This window comes from Erinaceus europaeus, chromosome 15, assembly GCF_950295315.1.
Source record: "Erinaceus europaeus chromosome 15, mEriEur2.1, whole genome shotgun sequence".
Taxonomy (NCBI): Eukaryota; Metazoa; Chordata; class Mammalia; order Eulipotyphla; family Erinaceidae; genus Erinaceus; species Erinaceus europaeus.
The window spans coordinates 51,226,962-51,241,234 of NC_080176.1; the positions used below are offsets into that span (position 1 = coordinate 51,226,962).

General features: G+C 42.3%; 1 protein-coding gene across 18 annotated transcripts in view; it reads left to right on the forward strand.

The window, feature by feature from the left end:
• FHOD3 (formin homology 2 domain containing 3) overlaps positions 1–14,273 on the forward strand; it is a 588,579-nt gene that overhangs the window by 453,501 nt on the left and 120,805 nt on the right. For all 18 annotated transcript variants that reach the window (XM_060173747.1, XM_060173744.1, XM_060173740.1 and 15 more), the window contains one exon: positions 11,426–11,560. In XM_060173747.1, the coding sequence (XP_060029730.1) occupies positions 11,426–11,560 (135 nt within the window). The remainder of the gene's footprint in view (positions 1–11,425; positions 11,561–14,273) is intronic.

Here is a 14,273-nt window from a genome sequence, read left to right on the forward strand (position 1 = left end):
GTCTTCAGAATCAAGGTTTCTGTTTCCATGGACTTTCTGCCTGTTTTTAGTTACTATAGCTTTAATATTTTTTTTTATCTGCTTGGTGGACCTTTCATGATTACTCTTAGTGTAAGAAAGTAAGACAAAGTACCCGTCTTCCTCTTCCCAATTTCTTCCTCCTTGTGGATTTCATATTCTGCTATGGCTTTTGTTATTTCTTCATGTGTGTCTCTGTGTGCCTTGAGATACTGATTGAATGGTTTTCAAATCACTACTTTATCCAACTATAAGACCTATGTGGTTTTCTGTATCCCGAATAATAATAATGGTAGTAGTAGTAGCAACAGCAGCAGCAGGAGGAGGAAGAGGAACAGAGGAATAGGAGGAACCTGGGACCTTAGAGCTTCGGGCATGAAAGTCTTTGTCACAGCCATTATGCTATCTCCTCAGCCCCGGAGCCCAAATTTTTGCTGGCTGTTTTTCATGACTTAATATACATAGTACTTTAAAAATTGTGTCAGTGAAGGTCTATTACCCAATGGGGCTCTATTAATTTTTTTAGTTGGTTGATCAAGGTAGATTAAAAAAAAAATAGCCCAAACACTACTAAGTATGTCCTGAATAGCATGTGAAAGGCATTACCTCTTTATGAGAACACAGTTAGTGTAGCTCTTCTATATGACCACAGTTAAAGCCACTCTGTCCACAACTACCAATAGAAAATAGAAAATACGATGCAAACTAATTCATTGATGCTCAAAGAAATGCTATGCTCTGTATACTGTGTAGCAAGGAGCCTTCCCACTTGCTTGTCCTCGTTCCTGATAACAATCTTGTTACAAACACTAAGTCCCCGCAAGGCAAAATGTGGTCTTAATTGTGTTACATCCAAAGTGCACAGGAGAAGTACCATTCCTACTAATGGGATAAATCTTGCAGTAGAACCTGGCTTCCCGACTGCAGCTTCATGGAGCAGTGGGGGGGAGGGGGGGTTCAGGGACCTGGACTCTGTCAGTCCTTGACCCTGCAGGGAGACCCACAGTACTCAGTAGACACTAGAGATTCCTTCCCCCACATGTTTTGAATCTGAAATTCTTCTCACTATTCTTGAGATCGTTAACATAGTTCAAGATCTCTATGTATCTGGGGACAGATGCAGAGCTGGTCTGTGACAACTCCAGGTCAGCTCTATTTGACTTCATCCTTAAACCATCCTTCTGGCAGCTCACAAAGCTGGTTGCCACCACTACCTCCCATGTACCCTGGTTTCCAGAGCTTTCTGGCCCAGGTTGAGCCCTAATCTTTACCATTTCTTCTCTTTCTCTCTATTTACCCTTCCCTCGTGTACATGTTTTCTCTCTAAAACTTGAATTTTTTCTAAATACTCTCAGCTCTTCAGGACCAGGTTTGAATAAATATATGAAACCACTCTTATTTCCTTAACTCCTTCTCTTTTTTTTTTTTCTTTCTTTTTCCAGAGTTATTGCTGGGGCTCTGTGCCAACACTATGAATCCACTGCTCCAGGCAGCCACTTTTTTCCATTTTATTGGATATGACAGAGAGAAATTGAGAGTGGAAGAGGACATATAGAGGGAGAGAGAAAGACAGACACCTGTGGATCGCCTTCACTGCTTGTGAAGCGTCCCACCTGCAGGTGGGGAGCCAAAGACTGGAACCCATATCCTTGCAAAAGGTCTTTGCGCTTTATACTATGTGTGCTTAACCCGGTGCACCACCACTTGCTCCCCTCCCCCATTTTCTTATTTCTCTCCTTTACCACCACACACTGGACAGACTGCAATTTCTCTTACATCTGTGGCTCGATTTTACAGACCTTTTACCTGAAAGGTGATCCACATGGGAAGGAAATATCTGTACTAGGCTCCCAACTTTGATGTTCTGTCTCTCTGCCTCTCCGTGCCTCTCTCTCTCTCTGTGTGTGTGTGTGTGTGTGTGTGTGTGTGTGTGTGTGTGTGTGTGTTATATGAAGTTTCACTTCCTTCACAGTATTGCTTACAGTAGAGACTATTTCCTGGTGGTTTGCTTGATCTTCTGGTTCTGCCACTAGAGGGTGGTGGAGCATGATTGTATACCACACTTCAACTGTATCTTGTAATGATGTGTCTTGTGTGTCTGAAAAATAGATCTGAGCAGGTGACTTTTCCTTTCTGGAGACATGGGCTGAGGCCCATTGTCTGTTCTCCAGAGATGAGGATCATTACCTGTAGATCTGTATGTTTGGGTCCTGCACACGTCTTCCAGCTTTGTCACTCATCAGCATCTCCTGTACTCCCTCTACTTTAAAAAAATGTTTGACATAAGAGAGACAGAGAACCAGAGCTCACTCTGGCACATGTGATGCCAGGGATTGAATTTAGGACATCCTGCTTCCAAGTACAACCCTTCAGCACTGTACCACCTGCTAAGCCTCATTCCTTATAATAACATGATAGGAACACATATAGGAACACAGCAGGCTCTTCTGAGGCCCCTTCCTGTGCACTAATTTGTTCTTTGTCTAGCCTCCTTTCTTCTTTCAGTCCACTCTCACCTTCCAAGAATAAAGTAAAACAGAGTTTGTTTCCAAGAACAAATAAGTGTTCCGTGGAAATCTTCACACTTTCCCAGGCAGAATAAGTTAGGACTTCCTTGTGGGTTCCTTTATCTCTGTTTCAGCTCTCAGCCTCTTTGATTCATTGTGCATTTGTTCTTCAGTTTCCACAACAGAGCTCACAAGCCTACAGTGGTCCAGGGTATTGGGTCTGGGTCCCACACATTCACAGGATGAAGATGCCTAGCCTTCAACCTCTCTGAATACTGTTTTCTCCTTTGGCAAAGTAAAATTAGAAAAGATTTTTTTAATTAGGTCATTATCTCACTTTTGTTTGCATAAAGGGTTACGTAGCAGCCTTATGAGATATGTATTGTTAATTCCTTTTGGAAGTGAAAAATTTGTATATATGGAATGCTTAGGTGAGATCTGTAATAAGTACTTGTAAATATCACTCATCAAGAAAGCACAGCTGAAACACCAAGACCCACCTGTAGACATTACTGGGTCTTCATTGCAATAAACTGTCTCACCCCCATTTGTAGAACAGTCCAGTGACTAGCTTTCCAGCTCTTACCATCCATAGTAGCTTTGTACTTGCATTGTACAAAGATTACAGATTAAAATTATAGACTAAAAATCAGTAGCAAAAGGGAAGTTTTGCCTTCAGAAAAATCTATTCCTGGGCCACTCATTTTTTTCCCTAATAATAGTATTTGCTGAATATATAAACTTTACAGTGGAAGAGACTGGATTCCTAGGCTGATTTTGCAAACTGTGTATGTGTACATCTTATGCATCTGTCTCTGCATACATGTCTGGGTAGAAAAAGGCAAGTATTGACAGAACCACTCCCTACCCTGCTTCAACCTATAATCTTTGTCAATGCAAAGTCATTTTATCTGATTTAAAAAAGCACACTCACACACATTATACTCTACATGCTCTTGAATCTAACCAGCAAATATTTATTGAGTACCCATAATGTGCCAACACTGGTTTTTATGGGACTCTGTGGGGTCCAAAATTAGGTACTGCAGGAGTCAGACCTTGCCCTTTAGTTCATTGACCTCACTCTCTAGTGACAGGGACAGAAGATAAAGAAAGCCAGCAGCAAATAGTTTCTTTTAAAAAATATTAATGGTTTAATCGTGATTTTAAAAATTATAAGATAGTTAAGGTAGAATTCCATGCCACCAGAGTTTTGTGTCCCCACTCCCCCCAGCAGAAACTGTAGTAGTTCTCCCCAGGTCACAGATGTGGGTTGACTATATATCTAAGTCTAACTGTCTGCCTTTCTCTCTTTCATACGTGTGTGTGTGTTGTGTGTGTTGTGTATTGACCATCTATATACACTTCCTTTCTAAGTCATTTCTATACCTATTACTACTTCTGAGTGTCCTTTCTTTTTTTTTCTTTATTTTCCCTTTTATTGCCCTTGTTGTTTTTCATTGTTGTTGTAGTTACTGTTGTTGTTGATGTCGTCATTGTTGGATAGGACAGAGAGAGAAATGGAGAGAGGAGGGGAAGACAGAGAGGGGGAGAGAAAGATAGACACCTGCAGTTCTGCTTCACTGCTTGTGAAGTGTCTTCCCTGAAGGTGGGGAGCTGGGGGCTCTAACCGGGATCCTTACGTCTGTCCTTGCGCTTCGCGCCAAGTGCGCTTAACCCACTGCACTACCACCCAGCCCCCCAGTGTTCTTTCTTTTTTCCTCTTCCCACTCAAATAAATGAAACAGTACCTGACTTCCTCTGGTGTTTTCCAGATTCTCTTCCATTTTAGTGATGGGATAAAGACAAAGATTCTTGGTGAAAAAAAACATTCCAGATGCTGGTGGAGTAGGGATTCTGAGCCCTCTGGTCATCTTCCCTTAATATTTCCCTCTCTGGGACTATGAACCAAAATTCTTGATGGAGTGCAGGAGGATGGCTTCTGCAATTGCTTCTTTGCTGGACATGAACATTGCTGGCGAACCCTTCTGCACCCTCTCTGGGTCAGGAAGCTCAGCTCTGCACGCAAACAGGCTAGAGAGGAGAACTCAGAGGAAATCTAAACCCACCCTGTCTGGGATGGCGGATATCATGGGGATAAAAGTACTAGTCAAGGAGGAAAGTTGCCTATTTCTTTTCTTTTCTTTTCTTTTCTTTTCTTTTCTTTTCTTTTCTTTTCTCTTCTCTTCTCTTCTCTTCTTTCTTTCTTTCTTTTTTTTTTTTTTTTTTTTGCCTCCAGGGTTATCACTGGGGCTTGGTGCCTGCACTATGAATTCATTGCTCCTGGAGGTTCTCCTCCCATTTTTGTTGCCCTTGTTGTTGTTGTTGTTATTGCTATTGTTGTTGGATAGGACAGAAAGAAATTGAGAGAGGAGGGGAAGACGGGGGGGGGGGAGAGAAAGATAGACGATAGATGCCTGCAGACCTGCTTCACCATTTGGGAAGTGACCCCCCCTGCAGGTGGGGAGCCAAGGGTCTCAAGCGGGAATTCTTGCGCCAGTCCTTGTGCTTTGCATCTTGTGCACTACTACCCAGCCTCAGAAGTTGCCTATTTCTTTTTTTTCCATATTTATTCTTACTTATTTGCTTATTTAGAGATAGCATAATATGATGGTAAAGAACATAGAATATGACTTCAGAGATAACCTGGCGAGCTAGGTTAAGAAAAGCTGACTGTGCCACCCCCCCTTTTTTTTTTCTTTCAGTTTTTAGTTTTTATTTATAAAATGGAAACACTGACAAGACCATAGGATAAGAGAGGTACAACTCCACAGAATTCCTGCCACTGAAACTCCATATCCCATTCCCTCCCCTGTTAGTTTACTTACTCTTTAACCCCCTGGGAGCCTCTTTCTTTCTTTCTTTCTTTCTTTCTTTCTTTCTTTCTTTCTTTCTTTCTTCCTTCCTTCCTTCCTTCCTTCCTTCCTTTCTTTTTTTTTTTTTTTTTTTTTTTTTTGGCTAGTGTAACTTCTTTTTTGAAATTTTTTTTAATTTATGAAAAGGAAACATTGACAAAACCATAAGATAAGAGGGGTACAACTTCTCACAATTCCCACCACCAGAACTCTGTATCCCATCCCATCCCCTGATAGCTTTCCTATTCTTTAACCCTCTGGGAGTATGGACCCAGGGTCATTGTGGGATGCAGAAGATGGGATGTCTGGCTTCTGTAATTGCTTCCCCACTGAACATGGACATTGGCAGGTCGATCCATACTCCTAGCCTGTCTCTCTCTTTCCCTAGTGGGGAAGGGCTTTGGGGAAGGGGAGCTTCAGGACACATTGGTGGGGTTGTCTGTCCAGAGAAGTCTGGTTGGCATCATCCTAGCACCTGGAACCTGGTGGCTGAAAAGAGAGTGAACATACAAAGCCAAACAAATTGTTGACCTAAAGGCTGGAATAGTGCAGATGAAGAGTTGGGGGGGGGGGTCCTCCATTTTGTAGATAGCTAGTAGGCATATTTTAAATTCCAAAGGGCATGTGGCTTTACTAGTTTTTTTTCTCCTTTTTCTTTTTTTTCCCCTGAGCCTGAAATCTGATATGCAGGTGGATCCAAGTTATTATCTAGGGAGATGATGTCATATGGGAACCTATTTCTTTTTTTTTTAATATTTATTTTATTTATTTATTCCCTTTTGTTGCCCTTGTTGTTTTTTATTGTTGTAGTTATTATTGTTGTTGTAGTTGTTGGATAGGACAGAGAGAAATGGAGAGAGGAGGGGAAGACAGAGAGGAGGAGAGAAAGATAAACACCTGCAGACCTGCTTCACCGCCTGTGAAGCGACTCCTCTGCAGGTGGGGAGCCGGGGTTCGAACCGGGATCCTTATGCCGGTCCTTGTGCTTTGTGCCACCTGCACTTAACCCGCTGCGCTACAGCCCGACTCCCGGGAGCCTATTTCTAAGGGTTGAGTCTGAGGCTTGCTCATTTTAGCCTGGGAGTGGAGAAATAGCTCTGAAGGCCAAACAGATTCTTCTGTGGTCATTAAATTGGTGACCTCCTGCTTTATTGGTGTTTTAGACTTTTGTTTTATCTGGGGGGGGGATTAATGATTTACCATGCACTTATTGGCACATGGATAAAATTTCTCACCTCCCCATGATAGGTGTCTGCAAAACACTCTCACCCCAGCTTCAGTTCTTTATCACCATCATGCAGCAGGACCCCAACCCCCTCCCCAACCTCCCCCCCCCGTCCTCCTTCCCCAGGGTCCTTTGCTTTGGTGCAATACACCAGATCCAGTCCAAGTTTTACTTTGTGTTTCCCCTTTCTATTCTTTAAGTTTTAGTCTTCATATCAGTTTATCTACTTGTGAACTAAGTGGTTGTTTCAAATGATTTGTAAATTTACTGTAATTTTTGTTAATATGTAACCAGACACTATGAATTTTGAAAATACATGCTGAAAGATTCACTTCTTTTACAAGTAGTTTTACCAAACTTATAATGACAAAATAAACATGTACTTTTAAAGTTTATTTTTATGTATTTTATTCATTTTATTTTAAAGAGAGAGAGACTAGAGCACTGCTCACCTCTGGTTAATGATGATGCAGGGGATTGAACCTGGGTCTTTGGAGCCTCAGGCATGAAAATCTTTTGGCAGTAACCATTATACTATCTTCCCCACCCTGGAGCATGTATTTTGGAGTATAATTGGCATGTAAAACCTGCATACGTCTTAACATGTGCCCCAGTGGATCCCCTTCCACAGTCATGATGACATACGTACCCATCACCCCAAGTATTTTCTCTGCCTTTCTTGTGATCACAACTGTCCCCATGCTCTGAGCAACCATGATTTGCTTTTAGTCATTATGACTTAGTTTGCATTTTTTCAGAGTTTTCTATGAATGAAATCATGTAGTATCCACTCTTGAGGAGGTAGTTTACTTTTTTATTATTTTATTTTTGTCACTAGGATTATCACTGGGGTTCAGTGCCAGCAATGAATCCACAGCTCCTAGTGGTCATTTTTTCCTTTCTTTCTTTCTTTCTTTCTTTCTTTCTTTCTTTCTTTCTTTCTTTTTTTTTCCCTCTATTTTCTTTGATAGGGCAGAGAGAAATTGAGAGGGAAGGGAAAGATAGAGAGATGAGAGAGAAAGATAACAGATCAGATAACAAACTCTTCACCAGTTGTGAAGAGTCCCCCCTGCAGGTGGGGAGTGGGAGCTTGAACCCAGGTCCTTAGGCATGGTAATGAGGGTGCTCAAACAGGTACACCACTGCCTGCCAGAGCCCTTTGGGAGGTGGTTTCTTTCAACTAATATAATTGTTTTGAGGCATATTTATTTAGTTGGTTTCAACAGTTTATCCTTTTTTTATCATTGAGTAGTAGTCTACTTATGGGTAGCCCACACTTTACCTGTTGATGGACTTATACGCAGCTTCTATTTTCATCTAAGTCTATGCATAGAAGTTGCACTTGCATTTCTTTTAAGCACATACAAACAAAATGATTGGGCCACATAGTAGATGCAGGTTTAGCTTCTTTAAAAATTACCAAACTGGGGGTCGGGCGGTGGTGCAGTGGGTTAAGCGCATGTGGTGCAAAGCGCAGGGACCGGCGAAAGGATCCCGGTTCAAGCCCCCGGCTCCCCACCTGCAGGGGAGGTCTGCAGGTGTTTATCTTTCTCCCCTGTCTGTCTTCCCCTCCTCTCTCCATTTCTCTCTGTCCTATCCAACAACGAACAACATCAAGAATGGCAATAATAATAACCACAACGAGGCTACAATAACAAGGGCAACAAAAAGGGGGAAAAAATGGCCTCCAGGAGCGGTGGATTCATGGTGCAGGCACCGAGCCCAGCAATAACCCTGGAGGAAAAAAAAAAATGACCAAACTGCCTTCCAGAATGATTGTCCACCAAGAGTGAGACTTGATAAAATGAGATTTCTTCGTTCCTCTCCAGTTTTCTACGAGGCACATTTATTAATGGCTGGGGTACTGACCTTACAGGCTAGTATGTCGTAAATATCTCCATGTCTCAGTTTCTTCGTTCACAAAGAGGATAACAAGACTGGGAACAACAGTTTGTAAGGAATGAAAGAGCCAAGTATAAAATAGTTGGCAAACCACATTAACTTCAAACACCAGCGATTCAGTGAAATAGAGTTACTGTCTGAGACATTTCAGCAAGGGAGACTTTGACCAGCTGGGAATTTTCTGGGGCAAAACCTGGGCTCTGGTATGGCCAAGATTAAATATTGAATTCCTCTTGCTCAGAGTGTATAATCCACTCCTTTGCAGAGCCTTCCCTCTCCACCTGCCTTCCTATTCGACTTCACTTGGCTGCACCTGCTTTGGGTGTAACTTAGATGACATCAGCTTTCCAGGCGCTTTCCAGTATGGCATGTAGTCCCAACAACTGAATCATCCAGTGGCCATGATTCCCAGGTTCAGATCCAAGCGACAGCCCACTCTGGCCCCTTGAGATGTGAATGAGCAGTTATATTCCTACCCCTGGTGACTGCAACTCAAGCCCCCCCCCCATATGTTTACTTTCCAGTATAAAGTACTATCAGCTGGTTACTGTGGCCCAGATGCTAATGAATGCATAGACTCTTATTTAAGCTTTGTCATATTTCATGAGTAGGAAGGACTGAGATTGAAGAAACTCAACCCTTTTCCACCTAGTACCTGAGAAAGTCACCTGCTCTCCCACTTGTTGCTTAAAGGAAAATATCCTTTATTTTTGTATAAGTTCAAGGCCAGTGTCTTTCCTCTGCAGTTCATACCTCTTTTCTCTGTAGTGGCTGTTTTTTTATATCCATGGAGATGAAAAGGGTGCCTAGCAGGTGTCAGATTTCCTGATTCTTCTGATACTTTCCTGTCTTCTTCCCACCAGATAACTGTAGCTCCTCCTCAAGAAATTCAGAAGTCAATATTTGGATCCAATATTTTCTTCAGTTTATAAGGAAGTAAGCTGATGCTCAGAGAGGTTAAGCTATTGGTCACTCAGGGTGTTTTTTTTTTTGTTGTTTGTTTGTTTTTTGTCTCCAGGGTTATTGCTGGGGCTCAGTGCCTGCACTGCTCCTGGCAGCCTTTTTTAAAAATTATTATTGGATAAGACAGAGATAAACTGAAAGGGGAGAGGGAGATAGAGGGAGAGATACATAGACACCTGCAGACCTGCTTGTGAAGCGAGCCCTCTGCAGGTGGGGAACCAAAGGCTCAAACCGTTGGGATACTTATGTGGTTCCTTACACTTAGTATTATGTGCACTTAACCTGGTGTGCTACTGCCCAGCCCCCATCACTCAGGTTTTCTAAGTCCAAGTGACTATTGCTTCGTACCATAGCTGGTATTTATCACAGCAACTTCCGTTTAATTTACTTTCGGCAGTTTCCTGAAAAGCTTACTATGGACGATAGAGATCTGCTGAAGTTTTTTTTATAAGGAGAAGAATTTACCATGCTGGCTGAATTTTTACTTTTTTTTGAGGCAGTGACTTGGGACATGCCCCCCCCCCCCCGTACAATCTGAATGCACTCTGTCATTTTTTGGGGGGGGATTAATGGTTTACAGTCAACAGTAAAATATAGTAGTTTGTACATGTGTAATGTTTCTTAGTTTTCCACATAACAATTAAGCTCCTTCTAGGTCCTCCTTTGCCATCATGTTCCAGTACCTGAACCCTCCCCCCATACCAGAGTCTTTTACTTTGGTGCAATACACCAACTCCAGTTCAAGCCCTGCTTAGTGTTTTCCCTTCTGATCTTGTTTTTCAACTTCTGTCTATGAGTGAGCTCATCCCATATTCTTCTTCTGTTTCTGGCTGATCCCACTTGACATGATTCCTTCAAGCTCCATCCAAATTGAGGTGAACTAGCTGAATTCACCATTTTTTTATAGCTTCCATTGTGTCTGTAGACCACAACTTGCTCAGTCACTAATCTGTTGTTGGACACCTGGGTTGCTTCCAGGTTTTTGGCTACTACAAATTGTGCTGTTATCAGAAGGGAAAACACTAAGCAGAACTTGGACTGGAGTAGGTGTATTACACCAAAGTAAAAGACTTTAGGGTGGGGGTGAGGATGAGGGTCCTGAAACATGATGGCAGAGGAGGATCTAGTGGGGGTTGTATTGTTATATGGAAATGTTGTGCATGTACAAACTATTGTATTTTACTGTTGACTGTAAAACATTAACCTCCCAATAAAGACATTGAAAAAAATGTGGTGCTGTGAACATATGTATACACAGATCTTTTTGGATGAGTATATTGGGTTCCTTAGGATCTATCCCCAGGAGAGGAACTGCAGGTTTGGTCAGAGCATAGGGTGGGTTTGGTCATGGGGTAGAAGTGGTTCTAGCCTTCTGAGAGTTCTCCAGACTGCTCTCCATCACAGGTGGACCAATTTGAGCCTATTCTTCAAATGCTTTACAACTGTATTCCAAGCACAGTGCTTGATGCTTCACAAATGTTTGCACCATTTTGCTCTTCCCTGTATACTGAATAGGTCACTTCTCTCCATTTACAAGTGAAAGTCCTAAAATAGAAGACTGGAGACACTTGAGCATGCTCCCTAACCAGCATCCCTCAGCTGAGAAAGACTCTTGGCTTGTTTGTGTTCTTGCCTGGCATTATTGCTAGGGCTCATTGCCTATTAGGTGAATCAGCCATATTTTTTCTCTCTTTGTTGAAAGTGACAGAGAGAAATTGAGAGGAAAGGGGGATACAGAAAGATAGAAAAAGAGGCATCTGCAGTACTGTTTCACATCTCCCCCTACCCCTCGCAGGTGGGGACGTGGGGCTTGAACCCAGGCCCTTGAGCATGGGAACATAACATGCTCCATGGGTGTTCCACTGCCCAGCCTCCTGACCCTCAATTTGACCAGTTGCTTTTTCCACACTTTAAATTATAGACCACACAAATAAAACTTGTACTCGTACCTTTAGGACACCACCAAGCAACCTTCTGACGTCATCCTTTAAACAGCATCAAGAGTCCTTGGCAGCAGAACGAGAGCGGCGGCGGCAGGAGAGAGAAGAACGGCTGCAAAGAATAGAACGAGAAGAAAGAAACAAATTCAAGTAAGGAGGATTTAAAAAATTATTTATAAAATGGAAATATTGACAAGACTATAGAATAAAAGGGTACAATTCTACAAAATTCCCAGCCCCAGAATTCCGTATCCAATCCCCTCCCTTGAAAGCTTTCCTATTCTTTATCCCTCTGGGAGTATGGACCCAGGATGATTATGAGGTGCAGAAGGTGGAAGGTCTGGCTTCTGTAATTTCTTCCCCGCTGAATATGGGCATTGATAGGTGAAACCATACTCCCAGCTTGTCTCTCTTTTTCCCTAGTGGGGCAGGGATCTGGGGAGGCGGGGCTCCAAGACACATTGGTGGGTCATCTGCCCAGGGAAGTCAGGTTGGCATCATGGTATCATCTGAACCTGGTGGCAGAGTAATGAAGCTGAATGGTTGACATTCCCTGCCTGAAGTCTCTGGACACAGTTCAAAGTGAAGCATGCTGAGGTTGTACTGGCTGCATTGATTAGGTTGGAATCAGAAGATGCAGTTACTATGACTTGAGAGAAGATGCAGGAAAGTGAGCCACACCGTAGAGATTTCTGGACTAGGAGATGTATGGGCTTTATAGAGAAAGGGGAAGGTTCTTGCTGTCTTAGAGTTTAAGAAGGCGACAGATAGTTATTGCTATAACCAAATTATTTACAATTGGTTAACTTTGAAAATCCCATTGTTAGGATTTGTATCCTTTTATGCTATGTGTATATATAGCTGTATCTTATAAAGTAATGCCACCAGTTGCTTCTGTTTACCCTGGTCTAAGCTTTTAGGAGACTTAATATTTCAAAGAACAAGTCACTGTTAGAAATTTATTAACAATTTGAGCCCACTGTTAAAATTCAATCTGATTACCAGTTTGAAGTCTTAAGTGCTTAGATTAAAAGAATATATACTTAGCCTATGGTCTATGCATCAAAAAGTTTGAGACATTCAATCCATTTTCCCACTCCTGTTAATTAAATAGTTATTTGTGAGACTGTAAGTTAATAGGAGTGTATATTAACACCATTCTCATCACTAAAGGTCTGTGTCCCCCACCTCAAGTGAGGATGAACATCTACTCTCATCCTCCACCCAGAGATTTTTACTTTGGTGCCATACTACGAACTCAGTCGGTTCCTACTCTGAGTTTCCCTGTCCTTCTCTCTCAACTTCTGTTTATGAGTGGGATCATTCCATACTCATCTTTGTCATTCTGACTTAGCTCACTTAACATAATTCCTTCTAGCTCCATAGAAAGGATGGAGCTCAAGATGGGTCATAGAAGGGGGTTTATTTTTTTAATGCTTTTTAAATTTATTTTTTATTTTAAGAAAGGATAAATTAACAAAACCATAGGATAGGAGGGGTACAATTCCACACAATTCCCACCACCCAATCTCCATATCCCTTCCCCTCCCCTGATAGCTTTCCCATTCTCTATCCCTCTGGGAGCATGGACCCAGGGTCGTTGTGGGTTGCAGAAGGTGGAAGGTCTGGCTTCTTTAATTGCTTCCCTGATGAACATGGACGCTGACTGGTCGATCCATACTCCCAGTCTGCCTCTCTCTTTCCCTAGTAGGGTGGGTCTCTGGGGAAGCTGAGCTCCAGGACACATTGGTGGGGTCTTCAGTCCAGGGAAGCCTGACCGGCATCCTGATGGCATCTGGAACCTGGTGGCTGAAAAGAGAGTTAACATAAAAAACCAAACAAATTGTTGAGCAATCATGGACCCAAAGCTTGGAATAGTGGAGAGGAAGTGTTGGGGGGTACTCACTGTAAACTCAAGTGTACTTCTGCTTTCAGGTATATATTTTGCACTAGTTTATGGATACGTGTGAACATATGCTCTCTCTCACAGAACCTGGTCTATATCTAGGTTTTGGGACTTTGTTAGAAAGTGAACCACCTGGGGTGGAATTAGAGAATACTATAAAAGGCAAGGTCTCACGCGAGTAATGAAGGGTTGTCATTCCACACGTGAAGTCTCTGGACACAGTCTGAGGTGAAGCATGTTGAGGTGGCAATCGTTGTGTTGATTAGGTTGCGATCGGCAGATGCAATATTATTTGATATGGATTGGGAGAGGCATGCAGGAAAGTGGGCCCTATCCAAAGGTTCTAGGACTGGGGGAAGTAGAGGCTCTATAGTGGAGATGTGAGGTTCCTGCTGTCTTAGGGTTCAAAAAGACAATGGATAGTTAATGTTATCATCACATTATTTGGTAATTGGGTTAACTTTGAAAAGTCCTTTTATTAGCGTTTGCTGTACAGTACCCAGTATCTTGTATATAGCTGTGCCACCGGTTGCTTCTTATCTACTTGGTCTAGGCTTTTGAGAGAGTCTGCATATCAGTTACACAGCCTATATATTAAAAAGACTCAGTCTGTGTTTTAAAAACTTCGAGACATTCAATTATTTTTCCCCTCTCATATTAATTAACTAGTGATTTATATGACTACACTTTACTAGGAGTGTACATAAACACCATTCCCACCACCAAAAGACTGTGTCCCATCCCACCCACACACACCCCCCACCAGCCCAGGAAGCCGCATGTCTACCCCTCACCACAGGTTTTTACTTTGGTGCCCTACTTTCAATTTAGTCAGATCCTGCTTTTAGTTTACCTTTCAGATCTTCTTTCTCAACTTCTGTTGATGAGTGGGATCATCCCATACTCATCTTTATCTTTCTGACGTAGCTCATTTAACATAATTCCTTCTAGCTCTGT